Source organism: Pinus tabuliformis, chromosome 6 (assembly GCF_031772625.1).
Source record: "Pinus tabuliformis cultivar Carrire ecotype Pingquan chromosome 6, CPIR1, whole genome shotgun sequence".
Classification (NCBI taxonomy): domain Eukaryota; kingdom Viridiplantae; phylum Streptophyta; class Pinopsida; order Pinales; family Pinaceae; genus Pinus; species Pinus tabuliformis.
The window spans coordinates 1,608,169,261-1,608,197,202 of record NC_142292.1 but is presented as its reverse complement, the minus strand read 5'-3'; the positions used below and the strand labels follow the sequence as shown (position 1 = coordinate 1,608,197,202).

Here is a 27,942-nt window from a genome sequence, read left to right as displayed (position 1 = left end):
TTGGGGATCAAGGTGACAACCCCCAATCTGAGTTGTTGTCGCGGTGCCTAGACATTCTGTGCGACAACATTTTTTGGCATCGTTGTCGAGGACCAATTTATTGGATTTTGGCTTTACGACATTCGACATTCATCTCCTTTATTTTTCTCATCCTTTCGTCTCTCACCGAGATAAGTTCCTTGTCCTTGGTTCATTTTATTGACTTTCTTCCTTGCATTTGGGTTATTTGAAGTTAGATTTTTGTCCGAGTGGCGACTCCACTTCCTTCATCTTCTACAAGAGTGTGTACTAGAAGACATCCAAGTAGCTTGGTTAATCCTGCTCCTGATCTTGAAAGGGCTCTCAGAGTACGATTACACAAGCTCTCTTCTTGTACCCTTCTTGTTAATCTCAGACAAGAAGCTCTCTCTGATATCCATTTTCTTTTTCCTAACCCGATTGAAAACACATCATGGACGTGTTCGCCCCTTGTAACTTTGCTAACATTCAAGGTTATCCCAATGATCTTCCAGACAATGGGATGGATAAATTGCCTTCTTTTCAGGGCAATAATGCAATTAGTGTTAATGCTCATCTGAAAGCTTTTGGTTCTTGGCTAGGTAAGTATGTGAGGGTTGTTGATTATAATCATGAAGATGTAAAAATGAGCCCTTTTGTTCTTACCTTGGAGGGAGATGCTTTGGACTGGTTTACGGAAAAGCCTAATAATTCATTTGATTCTTTGCAATTGATTATTAATGCCTTTAAGGAAAAGTATGGAGATAAGAGAGAAGAGAAGCATCTCGTAAAAGCTATCAGTGTCATAAAAAAAAAGAGAGAAAATAAGACCGTAGAAGAATTTAATAAGAGGTTTAATGATATTATTAAGGAATTACCTCAAGATTATAAACCTCCTGATAAATCTCTTTTGGATTTTTACATCGATGCTTTTAATCCTGATACATCTTATGAATTGAGACGAGCTAAGAATCATGATTATAAAGTTGCTCAAACTTTAGTTGTGGAGCTTGAAAAAGATAAGAAGGCATCTGGGAAGTCTAAAATCCTAGGTTTTGATAGGGCTTCAACAAAATTGAAAGAACCTAAAGGAAAACAAGTTAAAGAATCTGATGACGACCTTATTCAAAAATCACTGCAAAAATTAAAAGCATGGAGCTTAACCAAGTGAAATTAATCTCTAACCATGCCAAGGAAATAAGTACTTTGCAGTCTAGGTTGGTTCAAATGGAAAGGGCTCAAACACAGAATTTCCAGCCTAAGAATAATAATAATAATCGAAGTAATAATACTTGGCATAAAAAAGGCCAATCTAGTGAGCAGAGACCACCTAATTTGCTTGAATCTACTAATCTAGTGGATGAAGCTACGCCTTATTGTAGGGCTTGAGATGCTCTTCATGAGGAGGCTACTTGCCCCACGGTTAAAAGAATTATGGACAATGGAATGTTTGGGGCAAATAATCAAATAAATGTTGTTGGTAAAGAATTTTCTTTGTCTATGGAAGATTGGATGGAGGTTAAAGAAAACAATCAAGATGCTAGGCCTTCCACATCGTCCTTTAGTATAAATAATTTTGATCATGAGAAGGATGTGATGATTAAATTATTTGGTGAAAAGCCTTCTCCAGAGCAAGTCTTAGAAATTGCTAAAGATAAGGGTTTAGCTTATCAAAGAAGGGATAAGGATCAAAGTGGAAATCAAATTCCCCCTCGTAGTTTTAACCATGGTTCAAACTCTGGATTGGATGTTGATTTGGCAAGTTGGTTTAATAAAAAAAATTTGGATTCCTGTCACTGAGATTTTGAAGATTCCTTCCCAAAGAGCTAACTTATTAAAAGTTATTGAAGCTCCTCAAGTGAATGTTTTTCAACAGAAAGCGCATGAGACTATCTATCAAGATGCCCCTATATATTTGCAAAGTTTGGATTCAAATAACAAGGATCATCATCCATTCTTCATTACTTTGATGGTTAATGGATATAAATTAAATAATTGTATGTTGGATTCTAGTGCATCAGCTTGTGTCGTGATCAAGAGGGTCATGGAACAACTTAATTTAAGAGTCTCTAGGCCTTACTACAATATATGTGCCATGGATTCTAAGAAGATTGAAGTTTATGGGTTAATCAAGGATTTGCAAGTTCATTTATCAATTTACCTTGACATTATGATTGTTATGGACATTGTTGTTGTTGATGTGCCTGATGCTTGGGGTATGCTATTATCTAGAAAATGCGCCTCTGATCTAGGAGGAAGTATTTAGATGAATTGGTCATATGCTATGATTCCTTCTCCTAGAGGTGATGGGTTTGTAAGACTTAACAGAGAGCCTGAAAGAAGATTCCATGTTGAAGATCCTAAGAGACCCCATAATGAGATAATTAAAGAACAATCTGACATTGGGAATTATGCTATTATATCTAATTCCATAGTGCTTCTCGATGATAAGGTTGATGAAAAGATTGGGGATCTGAAGGATAAAATGTGGTACAAGTATTTTGACGGTGCATCATCTAGGCATGCTAAAGGCGTTGGTATAGATTTAAAGTCTCCCTTTGGTCATGTTTCAAAATTTGCCTATAGGTTGGAATTTAAAGCAACCAACAACATTGTTGAATATGAAGTTTTGTTGTTGGGTCTTGAGTTGGCAAAGGATTTAAGAGTTAAGTTGATTAGTATCAGGGGAGATTCTGAATTAGTTATCATGCAAATAAAAAATAAATTTACATGTAAAAATCAAAGGTTAAGGAATTGTCGAAATGTTGTATGTGATACTATGGAATACTTCGATGCCCTTGACCTTGAAGTTATCCCAAGAGAGTAGAATAGTTTGGCAGATGAGCTTGCCATAGTTGCTTCTACTTTGCAGTTATCTGATGAATTGATCAAGGATAAGAAAAAAATGGAAGTTATTTTTAGACCTTCTGTTCTAGATAATTCTGAGCATTGGCAAGTTTTTGATGATGAGAAACAAGTGATTCGTTTTCTTGATAATTTGGATAAGTTTGAAATTTTTAGATAGATTCTAAGGAGGATGGATCTGATTATCAGGAAGATATTATAAATCCTACTAGGAATGTTGTTTCTTTGGAGCAACACTTTGATCGGCATGATGCCACAAAGATGAAAGAGGAAAATAAAATGGATCCAGGTGAATTCATCGAAGTAAACATTGGTACCTCTAGTGATCCCAAGATTGTCAAAATTGGTAAGGGTACTAATGACGAAGAAAGGAAAAAGTTAACCAATTTACTTCGTAAATATTGGGATGTTTTAGCATTTTTTTATGATGAATTAAAAGGTTATAGGGAAGATGTCATGGAGCACACTATCCCTTTGAAAGATGAAAATGCTAAACCCTTTCGTCAAAAGCTTAGGCAAATAAATCCTAAGTTAGCCCCTTTAGTTCAAAAGGAGCTTTCAACATGCTTGCAGCAAGAATTATTACTCAAACTAGGCATTCAACATGGTGTTCCAACCTGGTGATTGTTAGGAAAAAGAATGGTATAATTGCTGATTTGGGATAGCATCGGATGTGCTCTAGCCACAAAAATTGGTGGAGAGGCTAAGGCACATGAGATCTCCAATACCCAGAAAGGGTTTGGGCAGATTCTAAACAATTTGGAAGTTATTAAAATAATTAATATTTTTAATGGAGTCCCTAAGTCTAAACTTAGGGAAAATAAAATATTAATGTGAATTAATATAAAACTGTGTTAGACTGGTCCAAAAGTCATGGATCAAGCCAGATCTAATCTTAGCCGTTGATTAAGGACTTAATATCGGTCGTTGATTTGTCAACGAGAAAAGTATAAGAGGAGGCTTGAGGGTCACTTGGAGAATACACCAAGAGATCAAGATTTCGACTTTCTGGAGCTGGGTTTGCTGAAAAAGTTGAGAGAGTGATCAGAGTTGCAGCTGAGGGGCAGCGAATACAGAAGTAGAGAGGCAGAGATAGCATCGGAAGGATCAGCGCAGAAGCCGAAAGAGAGGGACAAAGAAGTAGCGAAGGGTTCACGCAGAGGCAGCTAGGAGTTGCGCAGTGCCTCAAAGGGCTAGCATTGGTGATGCAAAGGGCCAGAGGACTGACGCAGTGCCTCCAAAGGCTGACGAAGGCTAAGCCAAAGTGACGCTGGGCTAACGCTTGGCTAGAGAGAGGCTGGCGTTGGGGTTTAGTGGGGCGGATTGGAGCTATGGAGCTGCCAAAGTGTTTATCCAGGGTTTCAGCTGGATTCTGGAATATCTGCTTCCGAGTAGAGAGGTACTACTGCCAAGATTTTTCTCTGTTGGGTGAGCCAGATTTGGCACCCAGATTGTATTCTGAAACTGCTTAATAAATCAAACCCTCAGATCATTGCACCAGTTTTCCCACATTGGGTTTTTCCGGGGACATTAGTACAAAAACAATGGTGTCACTTGTGTGCTTGTTTCTATTTCCTTCGGTTGATGATCTGTAATGTGTTGAGCATGTACTTGTATTTATTTCCAGTATTTACATGGTAAATAACTTGTTAATTAACAGAACAAGTAGGTAGGAATAAATCAGTAAACTGCATGAAGGATTTCTAACGTGTCAGACTTAGAAATTCCAACATGGTATCAGAGCATGGTTGTAGATCACGAGATAACATAGGACATCAGCCGAACAGAGCAGCAGCAGCAGAAAACACTTGTCCTGAGTGACAGAAGTTGTTCCTAGCAGAGTAGCAGCAAGGAAGGAGTGTCGCAGTGCCAGCGTCATCAAAATTGAGCTAAGAGGAGGCAACGCAGTGGTTGAGGGAGGCAAAGACAGGCTCACGCAGAGCCATGTAGAGGCCAGGAGGGCTGACGCAGTTGGTTGAGGAAGCTGAATTGCCGGTGCCGGGATTGCGCAGAGCCTAGGAGCTCTAACCTTCAGTTCGCTGGGGTTTAGGAGGCTATGGGTAAGTTGCGAAGTGGAGCTGGTGGGGTACTGTAGTCAGAACAGTACCTAACAGGGCAAGGCCAAGGAGGAGGGAGTTGCTACCGAGGATTTCTAGCTGAGAAATCTAGATCAGTGGTGCAGTTGCACTAGCGATCGAAGTGGGGGCATCTCGACACTGGAAGAAGGGTTTCCAGGAGGGAAATCAAGACTCAGAGAGAGTCACACCAAGAAATTCTAGGAGGGAAGTAGAGGAGCAATGAGATGGCAGTGAACGGGGTCAGAGACTAGGACAAACTGGACGGAGCCTCAAACTTCGTAGTCTAGAAGGCCATAATCCTATTTGTTCTAGACAGGAATCGTGTCAAGAACTTCGCCTTGAGGACAATAGCTATCCCAGTTGACCCAGCTGATAACGACAAGTACGAGGAGGCAATGGCGAGGGCCAAGAGCATCATCCTTGACAAGGTCAAGGACCATGTAGTACCACATATTGCCGAAAAGGAAACGACAAATGAGATGTGGGAAGCCCTAAAGAAATTGTACCAGCATACTTCTGTGCAGAGAAGGATGTTACTAGAAAATCAGTTGCGATCATACCAGATGCAGAAGGGAGAACAAATCGACCCATTCCTTGGTCGATTGAAGGAGATCTGGGATCAGCTGACTTCCATAGGGGCAACACCGGATCCAGAATTGATGGTGAGAACAACCCTAAATGTAGTATCAGAACACTGGGAGGTGTTTGTCCAGAGCATACTGGGCAAGGCGACCCTTCCAGATTGGGAGGAAATGTGGGTTGCTCTTCCCCAAGAAGAGATCGGAAGGCTGAGTAAGGCGGGAAGCAGCGGCAAGGGGATCAGAATCAAGAGGGAGGAGATGGATGTTGCCCTAGCATCTGAGGGAAAGCAAGAGAAACAGAAGAAGAAGGACCTCTCCAAGGTTAAGTGCTTCCACTGTGGGGAGCTGGGTCATTATGTGATTTAGTGTCCAAAGAAGAAGAGCAAGGGAGAGGCCTCCGAGACCAAGGCAGCGCCAGCAAGGGCAGAAAAAGAAGTGGAGACAGACGATGACTGTGCCATGAATGCACACACACCACTTGAGCGGAAGTGGGGAGACATAGAGTTGTAGTTAGGCGGACTACAGACAATGAGGGGTAGGATCCTCGAGGTACCCAGCCTCTTGGATTATACATTGCTACGGGAGCCCAGAAGAGGGGTAGTAGTACTGGCGATGTCAGTAGAGATGGATGCAGATTGAGCAACGGAGGGAGCTAGAGTGCAGGATTCCCAGGACAACGCGAGGCTAGTAGGCTGCAACACTGCGAGAGGCAAGGAGTGTTGCACTAGTGCAAGATGGCACAGAGAGGTGTGCAACGGTGTGAGATGCACAGAGTTGTTGCAGCAGCATAGAGGTCAGAGAGGGAGCACTTGTTAGTGACAGAGGGAGCTTCAGCATCAGGAGTGTTTCTAACCTAACAGAGATGTCAAAGTTGGGAGATCAGTTACTTAATTCTCAATAACTGAGTTGCAGTGCAGCAGTTAGCAGTGGTAGTGCTATGGGCAACACGATGCAGCATGATGAGAGGGGTTGCAGTGCAGATGCAGCAGTGTCAGTCGCAGGGCCATGTGCAACAGCATGGATGCAGAGGGAGTTCCAGTACGGATGCAGCAATGCAGAGGATGTTGGGCAGCAAGTCGAGCATCAGCACAGAGACTGATGTCGGATGATCAGGGTGATGTGTAGTGAGAAATATTACTAGAGCATAGTCCTCGCTAAGAGGGAGTGTTGATTTGGGGTAGCATCGATGTGCTCTAGCCACGAAAATTGGTGGAGAGGCTAAGGCACATGAGATCTCCAATACTCAGAAAGGGTTTGGGGAGATTCTAAATAGTTTGGGAGATATTAAAATAATTAATATTTTTAATGGAGTCCCTAAGTCTAAACTTAGGAAAAAAAAATATTAATGTGAATTAATATAAAACTGTGTTAGAATGGTCCAAAGGTCATGGATCAAGCCAGATCTAATCTTAGTCGTTGATTAAGGACTTGATCTCAGTCGTTGATTTGTCAACGAGAAAACTATAAGATGAGGCTTCAAGGTCACTTGGAGAATACACCAAGAGATCAAGATTTCGACTTTATGGGGCTGGGTTTGCTAAGAAAGTTGAGAGAGTGATCAGAGTTGCAGTTGAGGGGCAGTGAATATAGAAGAAAAGAGGCATAGATAGCACCAGAAGGATCAGCGCAGAAGCCGGAAGAGAGGGACACAGAAGCAGCGAAGGGTTCACATAGAGCCAGCCAGGGCTCACACAGAGGTAAGCAGGAGTTGTGCAGTGCCTCAGAGGGCCAGAGGACTGACGCAGTGCCTCCAGAGGCTGACGCAGTCCCTAGAGGCTGACGCTCAAGTTTCGTGGGGCAGATTGTAGCTGTGGAGCTGCCGGAGTGTTTATCTGAGGCTTCAGCCAAAATATCTGCTTCCGAGTAGAGAGGTACTACTGCCGAGATTTTTTTCTGTTGGGTGAGCCGGATTTGGCACCCAAATTGTATTCTGAAACTGCTTAATAAATCAAACCCTTAGATAGCTTCACCGGTTTTCCCGCATTGGGTTTTTCCGGGGACATTAGTCCAAAAACAACGGTGTCACTTGTGTGCTTGTTTCTATTTCCTTCAGTTGATGATCTGTAATGTGTTGAGCATGTACTTGTATTTATTTCCAATATTTACATGGTAAATAACTTGTTAATTAACAGAACAAGTAGGTAGGAATAAATTAATAAAGTGCATGAAGGGTTTCTAACGTGTCAGACTTAGAAATTCCAACAACAATTAGACTTTGTGTCGATTTCAGAAACCTTAATCTAGCATGTAAGAAGGATAATTACCCTTTGCCAAACACGGAGACTATGTTGCAAAGTGTAACTGGTTTTGGAATGATGTCATTGCTAGATGGTTTTTCTAGATATAATCAGGGATGGGTTAAGAAAGAGGATCATCACAAAACTACATTCACCACACCATGGGGTATTTTCGAATATATTAGAATGTTGTTTGGATTAACCAATGCTAGGGCTACTTTTCAAAGGGCTATGGATTATGCCTTTAAGGGTTTAATTGGGAAAATTATCGAAATTTATCAACATGACCTTACTGTTTTTTCTAAAGATAGTATTAGTCATATAGGTCATCTTAGGCAAGTTTTTGATAAATGTAGAGAATATGGGATTTCCATAAATCCAGCTAAGTCTGTTTTTGGAGTAACTGAAGGAAAATTACTTGGTCACATTATTTCTAAAGATGGAATCAAGATTGATCCTGAAAGAGTTGATGCAATCCAAAAGATTCCTCTCCCTCAATCTAAAATCCCTTCACTGTTTTCTGGGAAAAACAAATTTTCTTAGAAGATTGATTCCAAATTATGCAGAAGTAGCTATAAGCCTATTCAAAGCTTTTGGAAAAAGAGTAAAATTTTTATGGAAAGAAGATGGCAAAAAGGCTTTTCAAGAAATCAAGGGCGCTATTGCCAAAGCTCTTGTTTTAGTTAGTCCTAATTATTCAAACGATTTTATGATTTTCTCTTTGGCTTTTGAAGATACCATTGTTGGTGTCTTATTACAAAAAAATAAGGATGGTCATGAGCAACCTATTGCTTTCATGAGTAGAGTGCTTCAAATTTTTGAATTGTATTACACTACCATGTAAAAGCAAGTCTATGCCTTAATTAAATTTCTTAAGCATTTCAGAATTTATGTGGGTTATTCCAAAATCATTGCTTTTGTCCCACATTCTGCGGATAAAGATATATTAACTCAAACTGATTGCTTAGGACGCATGCTAGGTGGGTTACTAAAATCCAAGAATATGACTTAGAGATTAGACCCACAAGTTAGTGAAAGGTCAAGGTTTGGCTGAAAAGATGACCGAAGGTAATGAGAAAGCCCTTGGTTTGATTTGTCTTAATGATTCATCTTCGCTTGAGCTGCAAAGATTAGGAGAGCATGAATGGGACAAGGATATTATTTATTACTTGTTAAATCTTACATGTCCTAACCATTTAGTTGCTCATAAAAGAAGGGCTCTTAGATTAAAAGCCACTAAGTATTGCCTCATGAAGGATGGCCTTGGATGGAGATATACTGAGGGCATAGTACTTAGGTGTGTTGATGAAATTGAGTCCAAGAAGTTAATTTTTGAGTTTCATTCGAGATTTTGTGGTGGTCATTATGTTGCTAGAAAAACTGCCCACAAAATTCTAAGAGTTGGTTATTATTGGCCTTCGATTTTTTCTAGTGTGCATAAGTTTGTTAGAAGTTGTCAAGCCTGCGAATTGTTCACTAGGAAACAGAAGCTTGTTGCCCTGCCCTTGCAACTTATGGTTGTGGAGGCACCTTTTCAGCATTGGGGTCTGGACTTCATTGGGAAGTTTCATGAAAATTCTAATAATGGCTACTCGTGGATTTTGACTACTACTGATTATTTCACTAAATGGGTAGAAGCCATCTCTTCTAAGAATGCCACTGAAAAGGCCATTATGGACTTCATTGAAAATAATATCATTACTAGATTTGGTGTCCCTGCCAAGATCACCACTCATAATGCCAAGGCTTTTAGTTCTTTAGAATTTTCATCTTTTTGTTTCAAGTATGGCATTGTCTTATCTCATTCATCTAATTACTATCCTCGGGGTAATGGCCTTGTTGAATCAAGTAATAAAAATCTTATAACCATTATCAAGAAGATAGTAGGAGATAATAAGTGATCTTGGGACAGTAAAATCAAGTATGCTTTACGGGCAGATAGGATTACTAAAAAGAAAGCTACAGTTAAAAGTCCCTTTGAATTAGTTTATGGCTTGGATGTAACTTTCTCTGTGCACCTTAAATTGCCAGCTTATCAACTCCTTCAACATTTTACTACTGCTAAACATGTTGTTCAAGATAGAATCGATCAAATTGTGGAGTTGGATGAAACTCGTAGGAAAGCTTTTGATAATGTGTAAAATTTAGTCTAACATTAACAAAAGCTTTGATAAATCATCTCGATCTAGATCTTTGTAGGTTGGAGATATGGTACTCCTTTGGAATTGCAAGAATGAAAAACCAGGAAAACATAAGAAGTTTGATAGTTTGTGGCTAGGACCGTACATTATCGAAGACATTATTGGGCCAAATTCATTCCACTTGAGCAGATTGGATGGCAAACCACTTGACTTACTTTCAAATGGCCAAATGCTCAAGCTATTCTTCAAAGATGATATCTGATGTCATGGGGCATCCTTTGTATTGTATTTCTAACACTACACCTTGTCATTTAAGCATTTCATTTTTGTTTAAGGATTAGATTTACTTTTCATGTTAATAAAATTATTGATGAACTTTTATTTCATGTGCTTAATGTTATATGATGACATTTGGATGGACACTACTTATGTAATCTTGTGTGTTGCTTGGATGCAAATTCTGGATTCTCACATTCTTTCAATGAAGCAAAGTGTCCCCAACTAGAGCCAGATGTTGACCACTCTGTGTCAACGACCCCATAGCAATACACCCCTTTTTTCGCAAAAGGGATCTATCATGTTCGAGTGTTCGCGCCTTTCAGATTTCATCATCAGCCAACAATTTTGTTAAAGATGTAAACCCATTATGCATGGTTATAATGTAAATGATCTTAGTAAGACCATTATGTATGTAACAACCTAGGTAAGCATAGTATTTTGATGACGATTTCTACCTTAGGAAGTTTTTGTTTCACTGACTCATCTGTGTCTCTAGACACAAATGATCAGCAGAGTTTTTCCCTCCAACCTCACCCCAAAGCTAGGGTGGATTTTGTCGTCAAGATATTAAGTGAGTCCTAGTGTTTTTTATCGAGTCTTTGTAAAAGTAATTTGGGAATAATCCTAGCTAATTGGCTAGATTATTTTATTACATATTACTTGGTCTACTAGATCATATTTTGTGTCGCAAAAATGGGTAAATGTTGAGGGTCTATAACAAACGGGTGTTCCCCCTTCATGTATTAAATTGTAAAATCTTCATGTAAAAAATATTTAGTGCATGGTCTCTCATAATTAGACACCATGGCTAAATATTAGAGGGTTAGAAAAATTATTAATCCCCTCATCAATCAGTTAATTAAATTTTCTGGCAAAATTAAATTAAAGCCTAAGCCAGAAATTTAATTAATTTTGTGTCTTAGGTAAAATTAATTTCTCCAGTGGTGAAATTCGTGGGTTTTAAAGAAGTTAATTTTTGGAGGTCTCTAGCTAAGGGAATATTGAGGAAATCAAGAAATATTGGACCCTTGAGCCTTGGTGGTTAAGTCAAAGTCAACTTTTTTAAGAAATTAACTCAAAATAATTAATTTTGGGTTAATTAAAAATCAATTAAATGATAAATTCGATTTTTCCTCAAAAATTAAATAATTTCGATGGTGATGATTAAAGATTAATTAAATTTTTATGAACCACTGAGATTAATTTGACAGGAATCAAGCCAATTAGTTGTTGGAGATTTTACCTATAAATTAGAGGTCAGTGTCACTCTGTCTTTTCATACGATCTTTGAATCATGTACTAAGCTCTCAAGCTCTCTTGTATACTTTTTCGAAATTAATGCAAAAGTCTTTGCGGTTTCAACATGTTGTGGTGTTCTTCTTCATGAATTTATGGTAACATTGTTTTAATTTATGCTTAATGTTATGTGCAAACTATCAATCAATAGCCCTTTTAGAATTATTTGAATACAGGTATCTTACTCAATCTGTTGGATCTAGGGTAACATTCTTAATTTTGATCAACGTAGCAGGTATCTTTATTTCCTCAGAATTTCATTGTTATTCTATTCCTCTACTTGGTCCGATGGTTTCTCTAGTGTTTGCAGGAGATCTTTCAGTTTTTCTTGTTGAGCGTTTGGGGATAGTTCTCGGTTGGGCCAGCCAACTCTCAACGTATATTTTCTAAAGAGCCTACTTCATATAAGCCCCAGGACTTATCTTAAGACTAAAAATTTTCCTGCACGGTGTTTTTGGGCTAGTACCTCTCCAAAATTTTCAAAATTTATTTTTAAATATTTTGTGGAAAATTGATAGATCTGGCTATTGAGAGCCTTAGATTATCGGATCTGGGAGCAGAGTTGGACTCATACTCCTCAAATCTGATAGATCTACCATCTTTGTGCATAGATCTGTAATTTTTTTAGTTTTCTAACTTGGGTTTCTGGGGTTTTATTTATTTTTGTATATCTGGGTTCTGGATATTTTTGTTTTCGTTTTTGCAGGTGCAGATCTGAAAGAGAAATTTTTATTTGAAGCCAAATCCAGGCCCTGGAGGGTAAGATCTGGCCTCAATACCATTTTGCAAGGACATTATTCAAAGTTTTTCACAGTCTGAAGGTTTCAAAATTTAGATCTAGGGATTATCTGAAGTTTTTTGTTTTGTTTTTTTTTTTTTTTTTTTTTTTTTTTTTTTTTTTTTTTTTTTTTTTTTTGCGCAGATTTTAAAGCAGGAATATATTGGTTTAACATATAAATTTCTGGGTTTATTTTTAGGTTCTCGGGCTACAATTTTTTCTCTTGTCTACTACATTGTTGAGCCTTCTTGTCTGCTGCGTTTTTTTCCTCCTCTCTTCTTGATAGTGTGCTCCTATCTGCATCCTCGTTTTCCCTGTCATTTTCTCCTTTGTCGCTACTCAAATCTCGAAGGTTTTCACCCTTCTGCTACCTGCATTTCTTTTATTTCTTTCCATCAACTTGCATAAAAAAAAATCGCTATCCCTTTTTCTCCTCACGCAGCTCTCAGCGGCCTCTTTGCGTTCTCCTTGTTGCGCTGCCCGAGCTCTCCTCTCTCCCACAGTCTTTTTCCCTCCTCGCAGAGCTCCCCTTCGACCTGTGTTTTTTCTATTTGCTGCTCTCTCCTCTATTCCGTTGCCAGGCTCTTTCGTGGATCTCTTCTCCTTTCCTTCGAGCTCTATCCCTAATCGTTGCTCAAAGCTCCTTCCTCGCAGTTGTCATCGTTTCCACCGATGTCATCTTTGTGTTCCTCGTTGCCTCCTCAGCCAGTATCCTCCCTCAACCTACAGCTCTTCCCTCTCACAGTCCCTGCGTCCTTCAAAGCTCCTCGAACTCCTTCAACCTTTCCTTCGTTGTCCCTGTCCAAACCTGCACACAAAAAACAATTTGATTTCCCTTTCTTATTGTTTTTTTTAATTTTACTTTGTTTTGTTTTGATTTCATTTAGGGTTAGATTTTCATAACATTACTAATTCGATTTTCTTTTACTTGCTTTCATTTATGTTTTTTGTTGAGTTTTTGTTTAAATTAGAAAGAAAACTAAAATAAAACATTTTGATTTTAATTTTTGTGACTTCGATAGACTTTGAAACCTTTGCACCGGTAGCTCGTATGGAATCTATAAGGATGTTTTTGGCATTTGCTTACTCAAAAGGATTCAAAGTCTATCAAATGGATGTAAAATCAGCATTTTTGAATGGGGAACTCAAGGAAGAAGTCTACATGGAGCAACCAGAAGGGTTTGATCTAGCAGAAGGAAAAGACTTTGTATGTAAGTTGAAAAAAACATTATATGGGTTGAAACAAGCTCCTAGAGCTTGGTATGCAAGATTAGATCACTATCTACAACAACAAGGCTTCAAAAAGGGGGTGGCAGGAAGTAATCTCTACATGAAGATGGACAAGGATAAATTACTAGTCACTCTTGTATATGTTGATGATCTGATTTTTGCTAGCAATGATGATGAGATGAGCCATGAGTTTGCTCAAAATATGTCAAAAGAGTTTGAAATGTCGATGATTGGTGAGTTATCTTACTTCCTTGGACTACAAGTATCTCAAACCATAGCAGGCATGTTCATATCTCAAGCAAAATATCTTAAAGACATGCTTAAAATATATGGGATGGAAGAATGTGCACCTATGAGCACACCGATGACCACAGACTGCAAATTGAGCAAAGATGATGAATCCCCCTCGGTAGATGCAACTCTTTACAGGTCAATAATTGGAGCTCTCCTATACTTAACTGCTACAAGACATGACATTATGCAAGCAATAGGAATGCTGGGAAGATTTCAATCAGCTCCTAAGCAATCCCATTTGTTGGTTGTGAAAAGAATTCTCAGATACTTGAAAGGAACTCCTGACTTTGGTCTTTGGTATCCTAAAAGCACAACTCTTACAGTGACAACTTACACCGATGTTGATTGGGTTGGAAGCGTGGACAATCGAAAAAGTACCAGTGGAAATGCATTCTTCATGGGAGATTATCTAGTATCTTGGCTCAGCAAAACGAAATCATCTATACCTCTTTCCATAGCTGAAGTCGAATATATAGCCGCTGCAAATTGTTGTACACAGATACTATGGATGAAGGAAGCTTTGAAGGATGTCAACATAGAAACTAAACACTGAATCACCATCTATTGTGACAACACTAGTGCCATTAATCTCTCAAAGAATCTGATGATGCACTCAAAGACTAAACATATTCCAATCAAATATCACTCTCCGTGAACAGCTTGTTGAAAAAAACATCAAGTTGGAGTACATCAATACAAAAAAACAAATTGCAAATATATCTTCACAAAGCCTCTTCCATGAGAAGCATTTGAACACCTTCGCCAAAAGATGGGGTTATTGCTCTTGCATCACATTAAATAATCATCTTCACAAGAGTAGGGCAGCATGTCAGGGGGAGCAGCATGACAAAGAAAACAGTTTGATAGGGGGAGTACTTGGCCACCCCATTTGCCATTGATGTCAAAGGGGGAGAGGATGTTCAAATATTTCCATCAATGACAAAGGGGGAGACTGTTGGTCAATAATTGTCATTGATGAAATATAACTCTCTTGATGGACATTGATTTGATGACATATGATGTCATGGTTGGAAGTCACCAAGGATGATGCATGGTTGATGACATGAATGCCACCATGATCACATGGAAAACTAAGATGGCACACCACGATGAGGAAAATTATGATGAGGAACTTGGAGTCATGATGATGACACGCTATGATGAGGGATGTCTGCACAAAAATTTCATGCACAGTCAAAAAAACAATTAAACCTGGACACCTTGAAGGCATCCTCTCGAATTGAACCCTAGACCATCTGAAAGAGGATCGTTTCCCCTTCCCGACAAGCCCTCACATGCCTCCAAACACCTGGTGGTTAGAGAGAAATCGAATTTTTAAGATAAAATGTAATTATTCAGTTATGGAGCCGACCTGTACTTAGTCTCTCATGTCGGCCTGCCTATAGGAGTCATGTCTTTTCGCATTAGCACTGAAATAATTATATATATGAGTGCTCGGACATCACTTTTCACCATCAAGCATTCGGTGGAAATACAGAGTAGGATTACTTTTGTTCACAACTCGTGGACATCCAAGAAAGAAGCCTAAAGGAACCTCAGACTTCTGCACCTCGGATCTTCTGCATAGTGATAACCAGATTGATGAACAAACACTTGGATTAACTGTCTCGGTTTGATTGTCTCGTTACAAAAGTTCTTGTTTTGACTGCCTCATTACAGGGTTTTCTCAGACTGCTTATCTTGGATTTTGTGGATTCACTATCTCATTAAAAAGTACGCAGATTGACTACAGTGCTTCTCGGATTGGTGGCAGTGTCTTACCTCAAAACTGTTGCCTTACACATTAGATCTGAGCAGCGTTCTTTAGTACTCCTTTTGCTTATGCATCAACAACTGTTTTGGGTAGTTTCATTACCACAGTTGGACTCGGACTAAGGAGAAGATACCTCGGACAACGTGGAACAGTTTGATAAAAGCACTGTGACAAGGACTGAGCCTAAAAATCAAAAAGGCTAGACAATGACAGTGGATTGAGAATGAGACAGCACCTTTGATAGAAGCAGACAGTGGCTTGGATAGTAGCGTTCAGTGGGTTGATTTTTGTGACATAACTGGACTATAAACTAAGACTGCAGCAGTTTCAAGTGTGAAGTCTATGGTGGAGTTGTTTGAAGTTAACCTCAAAGTACAGTGAATTGAATGGTGAAGGTGCAAGCCAAGGACAACACAACGAAGCGGAGTAATTGAACAGTGAAGAATTTGTCAAGGACATTCGAGTAAGTACTATTCTTGTTCTTTATCAAAGAAGATAAAAGGATTGGAGTCCTTGGGGTTGGTGCTCCTAAACGCAAGGTTGGTGCCTTGGAAAAGATAGGGTCAAAGCCCCAGAGGTCGGAGCCTCATCAAAGTCCAAGTTGGTGCTTGGCAACATGTTGGTGCCTGGAAAATTGCAGGGTTGGTGCCCTCAAATTATTATTGTACTATTTGAAAAAGAGGATTCCAATCCTCCCTTGTTCTAAATAAAGATATTATTATTCATTTCTTTCTTATTATATTTGTGAAGAATCTAACTGGTTAAAAGAACAATTGAAAAGGAATATTGATTCAACCCCCCTCCCTCTCAGTATTTCCAATACTTATGCTTGACATCCATTGAGATTGTTCGTCGTTGAATTAGCTCTAGCGTGATTTAATTACTTGAATTATTTGATGTTTATTGCATTTTAAATATTTTGCGAATATTTCAACTAATTATTAAAGTACTTTGTCATGGAATTGTGATAAATTGCATATCTTTTGTTTCCTACGCTGAGTATTTTTTGAGCATTTGATATTAAATTGTGGAGAAGTTTTCGTTCTCTTTGAGCTATTATTGTATTAAAAAAGATTTGAAGTAAGCTTGCGGTTTAATTGTGATATTGCTAAGAAGTTTATCTTTAAGTCTTTGTCTAGTAAAGTGAACATTTCATTTTGGTGATTAAGGGCTTTGATAGATTATAGCATAAGTGCTTCTAATCCTTGAATCTAACTTCACCTCATCTTCTAATCATCTTGTGAATTTGCATATTAAGTTAGTTCTACATAATTAAAATTTACCTCCAAACATAAGCTTGGTCGATAGAGAGATAGGTACCCATCCATCTTTGCTTGAGAAGCCTTCTTTTAATAGTACTTAAAACGGTGACCTTGCAGTGGTCAGAGCCACAGCTCTCTGCAGCGCCGAAGGCACCGGGTATGTTAGATTTTCAAGAGAGGTATTGTTAATCACACCTTACTGTGCTTCACCTTAGCTTCTCTCTGTCAATTACTATGAAATCAGGCTCAATATAGAAAGGATTGAAGGGTTGAAACTTAGATAGCCATTTAACTAAAATTAACTAAGTTTCCTGTGTCTCACATTAACTTTAGGATCTGCATTTCATATAAGATAGTCACTCATCCAAGCAGCAGTTGCAAATAAATTACTTGGTCCTAAATTTCCTAGCAAGATTGTTGACTCCATAAGGCATTGGTATCAATTGTTTAAATCTAATCAAATCCTATAAGTCTTACTAAATCTTAATCAAGTACTTGGTCGTTTCACTGTGTCTCCCGAACTGGTTGGTTCCCAATTAGTTTTCTTTCATTCTGTTTCCGTAGGGTCTACCCCCTTCAGAAAGGGTTTGAGAAGATTCTAAATAGTTTGGGAGATATTAAAATAATTAATTATTTTAATGGATCCCCTAAGTCTAAACTTAGGGAAATTAAAATATTAAAGTGAATTAATATAAAACTGTGTTAGAATGGTCCAAAAGACATGGATCAAGCCAGATCTAATCTTAGCCATCGACTAAGGACTTAATCTCATCCGTTGATTTTTCAATGAGAAAAGTATAAGAGCATGTTTGAGGGTCACTTGGAGAACACACCAAGTTGATCAAGATTTCGATATTCTAGGGCAGGGTTTGCTGAGGAAGTCAAAAGAGTGATCAGAGTTGCAGCTGAGGGGCAGTAAATATAAAAGCAAAGAGGCAGAGATAGTATCAGGAGGATCAGCACAGAAGCCGAGAGAGAGGGTCATAGAGCCAACCAGGGCTCACGCAGAGGTAGCCAGGAGTTGCGCAGTGCCCCAGAGAGCCAACGTGGGTGACACAGTGCCTCCAGGGGTTGACGCAGGGCGAGGTAGGGTGACGTTGGGAAGACACTAGGCCAGAAAGGGTTGACGCAGTGCCTAGAGGTTGACGTTGGGGTTTTCTTGGGGCAGATTGGAGCTGGGAGTTGTCGGAGTCTTTATCTGGGGTTTCAACCAAAACATTTGTCTCCGACTAAGAGGTAATACCGCCGAGATTATTCTCTGTTGGGTGAGCCGGTATTGGCACCCAAATTATATTTAGAAACTGCATAATTAAAACCCTCAGATAGTTGCACCAGTTTTCCCGCATAGGGTTTTTCTGGGGACATTGGTCCAAAAACAACAGTGTCACTTGTGTGCTTGTAATGTGTTGAGTATGTACTTGTATTTATTTTCAGTATTTACATGGTAAATAGCTTGTTAATTAATCAAAACAAGTAGGCAGAAATAAATTAGAAAAGTACATAAAGGGTTTCTAACAGTTAGACTTAGAAATTCCAACATGGTATCAGAGCGTGGTTGCAGATCACAGGAGAACTTAGGACAGGAGCCGAGCAGAGAAACAGCATCAGAAAAGAGTTGTCTCGAGTGACAAGTAGTTCCTAGCAGAGAAGCAGCAAGGAAAGGGTGACACAGTGCCTGCATCATCAAGTTCGAGCCAAGAAGACATCACGCAGAGACTAAAGGAGGCAAAGACAGGCTCACGCAGAGGCCAGGACAGCTAACGCAATTGGTTGAGGAAGCTGAATTGTCGATGTCGGTATTGCGCAGAGCCTAGGAGCTCTAACATTCAGTTTGTTGGGGTTTAGGAGGCTGTGGGTAAGTTGCAGAGTGGAGCTGGTGGGGTACTATAGTCAGAACAGTGCTTAACAGGGCGAGGCCAAGATAGAGGGAGTTGCTGCCGAGGCGGATTTCTAGCCAAGGAATCCGGATTAGTGTTATTGTTGCACAAACGATCGGAGAGGGGCAACTTGACGTTGGCAAAAGGATTTCCAGGTGGGAAATCAGGACTTAGAGGGAGTCCAGAAGAGAACTTCCAGACGGGAAGTAGAGAGACTCAGTAGGAGTCGAACCAAGAACTTCCAGACGGAAAGTGGAGAGACTCAGCAGGAGTTGAACCGAGATCTCCCAGACAAGAAGTAGAGAGACTCAACAAGAGTCGAATCGAGAACTTCCAGACGGGAAGTGGAGAGACTTAGCAAGAGTCGAATCGAGAACTTCTAGGCAGGAAGTAAAGAGACTCAGCAGGAGTCAAACAGAGAACTTCCAGATGGGAAGTAGACTCAGCAGGAGTCGAACAGAGAACTTGCAGACGGGAGGTAGACTCAACAAGAGTCGAACAGAGAACTCCCAGGTGGGAAGTAGAGAGACTCGGAGGAGTCAACAAGAAGAGCAGAGAGATGGCCATGAATGGGCTGAGGGATCAGGACAGGTTGGATGAGGCATCCAACTTTGGCATCTGGAAGGCCAGGATCCTTTTTGTTCTGTGTTCCATGAGTGCACACACACCACTTGAGCGGAAGTGGGGAGACATCGAGCTGTAGTCAGGCAGACTACAAGCGATGAGGGGCAGTATCCTCGAGGTACCCAGCCTCTTGGATTATACCTTGCTACGGGCCCCCCGAAGAGGAGTAACAGGACTGGCGGATGCGGGTACAGACGGATGCAGATGAAGTGGCAGAGAGCTACAGTGCAGGAGTCCTAGGACAGCATGAGGCTAGCAAGCTGCAACAGTGCGAGAGACATGATAGTGTTGCACCAGTGCAGGATGGCACAGAGAGGTGTGAAACGGTGCAAGATGTAGGGAGTTGTTGCAGCAACACAGAGGTCAGAGAGAGATCACTTGTCAGCAGCAGAGGAAGCTTCAGCATCAAGAGTACTCTAGGCTGACAGAGAGGTTAGAGCTGGGAGATAAGTTACTTCTCAGTAACTGAGTTGCAGTGCAGCAGTTAGCAGTGGTAGTGCTATGGGCAGCACGATGCAGCATGAAGAGAGGAGATGCAGTGCAGATGCAGCAGTGGCAGTGGTAGGGGCATGGACAATAACACGGATGCAGAGGGAGCCGTCGTACAAATGCAACAATGGTAGTGGTAGAGCTATGGGCAACAATACAGGATGCAGCAGTGCAGAGGATGATGGGCAATAGGCCTAGCATCAGCACAGGGACCGATGCCAGATAATCAGGGTGATACTCAGTAAGGAGTATTGTTAGAGCACAGTCCTCGCTAAGAGGGAATGTTGATTTCGGGTAGCATCGAATGTGCTCTAGCCACGAAATTTGGTGGAGAGGTTAGGTAAAATGAGATCTCCAATACCCAGAAAGGGTTTGGGCAGATTCTAAATAGTTTGGGAGATATTAAAATAATTAATATTTTTAATGGAGTCCCTAAGTCTAAACTTAGGGAAATTAAAATATTAATGTGAATTAATATAAAACTGTGTTAGAATGGTCCAAAAGACATGGATCAAGCCAGATCTAATCTTAGCCGTCGATTAGGGACTTAATCTCGGTCGTTGATTTGTCAATGAGAAAAGTATAAGAGCAGGCTTAAGGGTCACTTGGAGAACACACCAAGTTGATCAAGATTTCGATTTTCTGGGGCAGGGTTTGCTAAGGAAGTCGAAAGAGTGATCAAAGTTGCAGCTGAGGGGCAGTGAATACAAAAGCAGAGAGGCAGAGATAATACCAGGAGGATCAGCGTAGAAACTGGGAAAGAGGGACATAGAGCCAGCCAGGAGCTGCGCAGTGCCTCAGAGAGCTAGTGTGGGTGACACAGAGGCTCTAAGGGCTGACGTTGTGCCTCCAGAGGCTGACATAGGGCGAGCTAGGTTGACACTAGGCAGACGCTGGGCCAGCAAGGGTTGTCGCAGTCCCTAGAGGCTGACACTGGGGTTTTCGTGGGGCAGATTGGAGTTGGGATCTATCGGAGTGTTTATTCGGGGTTTCAACCGGAACATCTGTCTCCGACTGAGAGGTGCTACTACCAAGAGTATTCTCTGTTGGGTGAGTCGGTTTTGGCACCCATATTGTATTCAGAAACTGCATAATAATAAAACCCTCAGATAGCTGCACCGGTTTTCCTGCATTGGGTTATTCCGGGGACATTGGTCCAAAAACAATGGTGTCACTTGTGTGCTTGTAATGTGTTGAGTATGTACTTGTATTTATTTTCAGTATTTACATGGTAAATAACTTGTTAATTTTTCAGAACAAGTAGGCAGAAATAAATCAGAAAAGTACATGAAGGGTTTCTAACAATTAGACTTAGAAATTCCAACATTATTAACCTTCTTAGGGACCACCCCCCTTAGCTTAATTAGTAAAGAGCTTTAACGGAGAGAGTTGGGATTCGGTGACAACCCCTTCTCTTAGTTTTCCACCAAGATCACACCTTGTGGGGTTGAGGATTTTTCCCACATTCACCTAGGCGTGCAAGCGAGGCGGCAACACCACACATCACATTTTGTGGGTGTTTCTCTCTCACAAGCCTAGCACCAAGGGCATGTGAGAGTACCCCGCGATGCTACCCAATTTCAACATTGCATAGGTTCAGATAACCACAACATGTTGCATAAGATCTCCTGCGATGTGTCGTGCACGTCTCCTTGAAATACATGAGTCTTAAACTCGTGATTGGGTAGACTATCAGGCCTTGAAAGGTTGAAATCACGCATTATGGGTCTAAAAGCATAGACAGGTTATGGGTTACCAAGAATGTGTAAGTTATCATAAAGTAAACTAATATATTTTAAATTATATATAATTAAATGAATTAGGGTTAACATTATTATAAATTTTATTAATCTCACATATATTATAAATGAATATAACTTCTATTTATAAAAAAATTGTGAGAGTATGGACAAACTTAATGGCGAAACTTATCCGAATGTCATTGCTAAATTCAAACTTGAATTGAAATTTATTATTGTTGAACCCCCGAACCATGTGACATAGCCCCCATACATTACGTAAACACTTTTGGAGTAATCTGGAAAGATAACACAATAGCAATCCAATCAGCTCCTCAAACAACATCAACACCACTCTTGCTGTCAGTTTCAAAAACATCTCAAATGGTTTATAGGACATTGGTAATGCCTGAAACATTAGCATCATCAATTCTATCCTATATATCTGTTCCTGCAGTAGCCAATTCATCCCTTGAAGAACTAATTTTGGAAATTAAATCCTCAAACTTGCTACATTCATCTCGGTAGTACACAACATGTTTTCCATGTATAAAATCCTAGATTCAACTGTTGGTTCAAAAATACTTTGTAACTTTTCCCATGCTACATTTGCACCCTTCACATTTCTAAGGTGCTTTATTATAGGTCCTATTAGAGACAATTACAACCAATCAGACTTCATTATTTGTACTTTCAAATTTGGTTATACCATTTACATCTGTGGGTTATCTCCATCTCATTTACTATCCCTCATAGACTTTTAAAGAACAATATTTTCTTCATCAATACTGTCCATAAGGTGCGCCTTTTACTATTCAATTTCTGGATTCTAAAAGATTATACAACCCTCTTGACAACTTAATTTCAGTATTTAGACTAGGTTTTAAAGTTACCTTTGTTCTGCCAAACTAATTTTTTCTGCATTGTCCAGCTCAATCTTGCTGCTTTGTGAATTCTCATACAACCTGCTGCTCATAGACCTTCTTCTAGACTGCTAAAATCTGCTCCCCTTGCTCTCAAACTGAAAACTGGAATATTTTTTATTAAATTTATTTGACTACCAAAAAAATTTTACAAATTTACCTCCCAGATCACACTGCATAACTAGGCCATGAATTTTTCTCCTGTTCTGGGTGCCTTACGTCTGGACAAACATATCTCTCGCAGCCAGAGTGTCTTCTCTGTCTGCAACAGATTCCTGCATGTATCGTGGGTCTAATTTGATGTCTGTATGCTGTCTCAGAATTTTCTCCTTATAAATAACACACGGGGATTCCATTTGCAGTATATATTTCAATACAGTTTGAGGGTACTAGTTTTAAATGCCAAAAAAGAAAATAAAGTCTACAACCAGTTTTCCATGGTACTTTCATGTGTTGTTATAGCTTCCCAACACCAAAACTTACCGTCTTGCAATCAATTAGCTATCCAATATTTATATTCGAATTTTTAAACCTTAGAAGATGACATTTTCTTTTACCAAAAGGAAGTACATTGTAAAGCTTCATCAAACAGAACAATTTTCCTGTTTTTGCTCTAGACAAGATGGGAAAGAAATATAAAAGAAAGAAAACACACCACAAAAACAGTTGTGTTGCTTTTGAGCAACTCTTCAAATTGCAAGTGCGTCTTTCCTCCCTCTGTACCAGCTTCCTACAGAAGACAGTTGTATTTTTCATGAATGAGCAACTGGGGAAAGTTAAACACAGTTACAAGAGCACTCACAATCCTGCAATTGAACATAACAAAGTACAAATAGTTCTGTATACGATAGCCTTATCTATTTTTGTCTGGTCAATACGTAAATCAATATCATACACCCCAAAAATAGAATAAGCCAATAAAAAACATTCTACCTTCAGCACAGCTAAAATCATGTCATAGTTGTTAATAAGGAATATAGTTTGCTGCTTCGGCCTGCTGAACATCCGAGCAAGCTTAACCAATAAATCATCCACAGCTACCCTAAGACGCTCCATATTCAATTCGAGCTACAAGTTACCAAAATCACCAATCGCAAGAACTCAGTATATAAGGCTTTGCATTTTAAGGGAATCATAGCATCTCTTCTACAGGAAAGTTGATTAATTAAATGTCAATCTCATTTTCCATTCAATGAAATACAGAAAAAATAAACCAGCAGAAAGGGTTGGCAAAGCTTCATCAATGACTGATGAAAAAAGATACCGAGAGAGAAGAAAATAGGTACAACATCAGAAAACAACTGAGTACCACAAGCTGCAATTTACAAAACACAAGAAATGAGTGAAACCTGTTTCTTGCATAAATTACTTATATAAGATATGATATGGCTTACAATATCTCAAACCCCTGAAATGTACTGCTGCCAAAGTCAGAGAATTAGTTTCGATGCAGGCAGGCCTCTTTTGGAACATCATAAAATGGATTGCACGTCATGGAACCCACTTACAGATTACCATTAGAATAAAGGCATACAAACTGCAAAGATAAATGTCAGTTTATGATGGTCAACCAGATATCAGAATAATCCCAATTCGTCTTTTAGTTAGTATATACTTTTATGTCTTATTTCACTTTATCGGTTTATCCCATATTCATAACGTGGATTGACTCTATTTGATTGTAGCCCTATATAAGAAAGCCTTTGCTTTCTCATTTACATATACAATACAGAGAACTATTTTGAGTTATCTTGGTTTCTTTGTATGCTCGATTTATGTAATATGGTATCAGAGCAAAGCTAGAGCCACAGAGTTTGTGAGAGCGTGAAGAATTAGCTACTGCTGCTGACAGAGATGGACTGAGGAATCGCTAGTGTAACACATTGAAGAGCCACAAGGATTTCATTGAAATCAGGTATTGTCTCTTCTTTATGAAGCAAGGTCAATTTTTTAAAATTTCAGACACCATACAATGTTTTTCAACCACTGGTTTCAGCCATCATTTCCAGATATTGTACAAAACAATCATATGGTACACCGTACAACAATGCAGTCATATGGAATCCATTTGGAATCGTACAGAATTGCTTGGAAAAGTGCAGAAAATTTTTATTTACGGCCCAAAAATATCTTATTTCTCAGGTTTCTTGACAACATAAATGAAATGGAAGCAGATTGACATAGTTTTTTTCCTATATTAGTGCCCACATTTGCAGATCTGAAAGTTTTAGATGGTGATTTATTATTTTTCAGCAGATCCAAGAAGAAATTGATTCCTTTGATGCTGGCTATTAGCAGATTTCATTGTTTTTGGGTTGTTCGAGGGCAGATCTATTTAGATCTGTGAAGTTTCAACTATTGATACACAGATCTGAGTATTTTTGGACTGATTTGGGGCAGATTCTCACTAACTTACTTGTTTCTCAGTGGTACATGGCTGCTACAGTTGTTACCCACGATTTTGTGGGTGATATCCCTAGGAGAAAAAAATTCTCCAAGATGGTCCTCAACCGGCAGCCAGCAGCCCCTTGCAGCCACCAACTAGCTCGTTGTGCCATTTCTCTGCCACCTGAGCCATCCATGTGGTCTCTCACCCATCTGTCATGATCGTATGTTTGAAGGTGGGTATTCCAAATCTAAAGGTATGCCTTGTCATTTGGTAATTGAGTGTTGTAGTTTACTTATCATGGAAAGTTCTGAGCATGAATTAATGGGGGGATTCGGTGGAAAAAGAATGGGCTAGGTCTGTGCTCTTGTCCCCTAGACCTCTTTTGGATGTTACCCTTGCATCCTAGTTTTGTGGGAGCTCCTTTACTGACCTTTGGGTCTTAGGGTGGTATTACATGTGAAACCCTGATTTTGGTTGGGTGGTCCTGCTCCCTCATCCACATACATCACTCCCCTTTCATTCATTATAACCTCATTCATCATTTTCCCACCTGGGTCCACATAGGGTTAGCCTCCCCTTCACCTTGCCCACACCTTGGGTTGGGCCTGAAACGATGCCTTGGAAGTTGATGCAGTTGAAGAGAAAAGTAAAAGCATAATTGGCAACATTCAACAGGAAAATGTACCACAAAATGCCAAAGATGGCCAGGACAAACACATTTAGCATGTGGGCAAAAGCCAATGCATGAGCTCTACTCCATTCCCATAGCCATCACTCTGGTTCCTATAGGCCCTACGTGAGCCTCCCTTATCATTCAGGAACCCATGATTGTCCCAACCCCTAGTGGGCAATGAACGCCCTACCTTAAAGGGGATATCCACTACTATACCTTACACATCATGCTTTTATCCCTTGAGCCTTGAGCGGTTAATCAAAAAAAAATCATAAAAGGCAAAAGCATATGAAAAAGCGTGGAAAACTCAAAGTCGGGGTATCTCATGCACCATGATTGCTCCCTCCTATACATTATATACCCAAGTGTGGGCTTCCCTTTATTAGCTACCCTTGTAATCCGACATGTGGCCCAAGATTGCCCCTTTCATTCCCTATTCCATTCATCTCTTTATCACATGCCACCACCATTTGAAGGATGTACCTTGGACATATTGTCCCCTTTAAAGGTAGAAACCACCTAATAGGGTACTTGGTTAACCACCTTTGGAGCTTGGAGACATTAGCACATGTCAAAGCCCACTATGGAAGGGCATGCCATTATGAAGTGCCCATCTGTTGTCCATGCTTTGTAAGTTTTCTAACTCGATTTCTTTAAATGACTTGTTGTACTAGAAGGCGAGGGGACGCATTGGATCTTATGCAGGATTGTAGATGGTCTCCATTTTGGGTTTGGTCTCCCTATACGAGGTTCTAACCCCCCATAGGGCTACATTGTCACATGTAGGGTGTGTGTAGAAAGCCATGGGCCTCCACAACAGTAGACAACATTCCATGGACACTCAAAGACGTTCAGAGAGTACTCGAGATTTACCTATTGGACAAGGAAGATGCACCCAGTTCACCATGTCTAGCTAGCCCCAAAGTTGTACCATGCACTTGGCAGATGACTCAGTACATGTATGATGATGTGGCCTCATTTACACCATCATCCGAGCCCTTGCAAATGGTCTACAGGCATTTTCGATCTATATGGAGACCCATGAGGTTACTTGTGTGCCCACATACCCATTGGGAGCACCACAGGTTTATTATTTGGAGAACAAGGTGCCAAACCCTTGTCCACTACTTTTGGGAGTCATATTTCTCATTATGGCACCTATAGACTTCACTAGGCCTGTTATAAGGCCCAACAAATGTATGATTGATCATTCGACCTCTTGAGAGGCTTATTCTTTTGTTTATGAGCTAGTTTGTTGGGCTTTTCACCAAAAGTTAGTTATTTTGGACATTATTTTATTTTAGGGGTTAATTAGGACTAAGTAGCTAAATCGAACTCATTAGAAGTGTATAAATACAAGTGATGTGATTTCATTTTAGCATCACACCTCGATTTGGGACTTGTATCTCTTTAGAGATTTTCGCTATCCTTCTTGGAGGACGAATTTTTGCGGCCTGGAATGAATTTTGATGTTTGGATTATTTTCTCATGTCTTGGAGCTTCTTGAATGGCAAATTTTGGATGGTTGGATATATTCTTATACATGTAAGTACAGTTTAATGCTATTCTTTCTTTCTATTTTTGTCGCATACATTGTTGTTGGGATTTCACTATACTAGGGCTAATTTGTTGCAGTTCAAATTGGCAACTAGAGCCAAACTCCATGTGGGTCATCTTATTTATGGCAGCTGATATTTTTCTTGGACTCCCCTCATCAAGAGGTGTAGGATTGATCTAAAGATCATCCGATTCTGATAAGTATTCATGGAGTTATGAATTTATTTGTGTTATAAGACAATTCGTCAAGGTCAGCTAGCAACCAAATAACCCACACATGTGCTCCATGTTTTAGTATAAAAAGAGATGACTTGATAGTCATTTCTACACACACTTCACTCTTGATTTCTCTCCACTTGTTCTGGGTTTTAGTGGAAGAGAAATCTAAGAGAGGAAGCCCTAAACGCAGAAGGTAAGAAGCCTTAGTATGAGCCCTACACGAAGGGTTACTCGCTGCCCTGGTCTCTAGAAGCCCTAGACGCAGTAAGGAAGGAGCCCTAACATGATCTACGCATGACCTAGCCGCAGTCCTAGATGATCTATGCATGACCTAGAAGAGATGCCCTAACGCCTAACGCAACGATGGAGGAGAGGCCTAAGTGTTGTCCTAAAGGAGATTTTGGGACAACGTGATGCAGAGGAGATTAAGGAGGCCGAGTCGTGGATGCTTTGAGGTCTGTTCTCTCTTGTAACAGGCCGAGTAAAGGGACCTTGCCATTGTGACTAGGCCGCAGATAAGTCAGCATTCCAGTGAGGAAAAGAAGGTAGCATGGAGCCTTCTAGGATCAATTTTGAGGGCTGGTTGCTACAACAAGAAATCCGAGTGTGTTCAGGGCTAAACGTAGGTCTATTGGGCAGC

At 39.9% G+C, this 27,942-nt stretch overlaps 1 protein-coding gene across 1 annotated transcript in view; it reads right to left on the bottom strand.

Annotated features, from left to right (window-relative positions):
• Positions 1-27,942, bottom strand: part of LOC149265032 (vacuolar protein sorting-associated protein 52 A-like) — a 296,453-nt gene that overhangs the window by 4,450 nt on the left and 264,061 nt on the right. Inside the window, exons 18-19 of the mRNA XM_089429097.1 lie at positions 23,398-23,532; positions 23,120-23,194 (exon numbers count right to left, since the gene is read on the bottom strand). Coding sequence (XP_089285223.1) covers positions 23,120-23,194; positions 23,398-23,532 — 210 coding nt within the window. The remainder of the gene's footprint in view (positions 1-23,119; positions 23,195-23,397; positions 23,533-27,942) is intronic.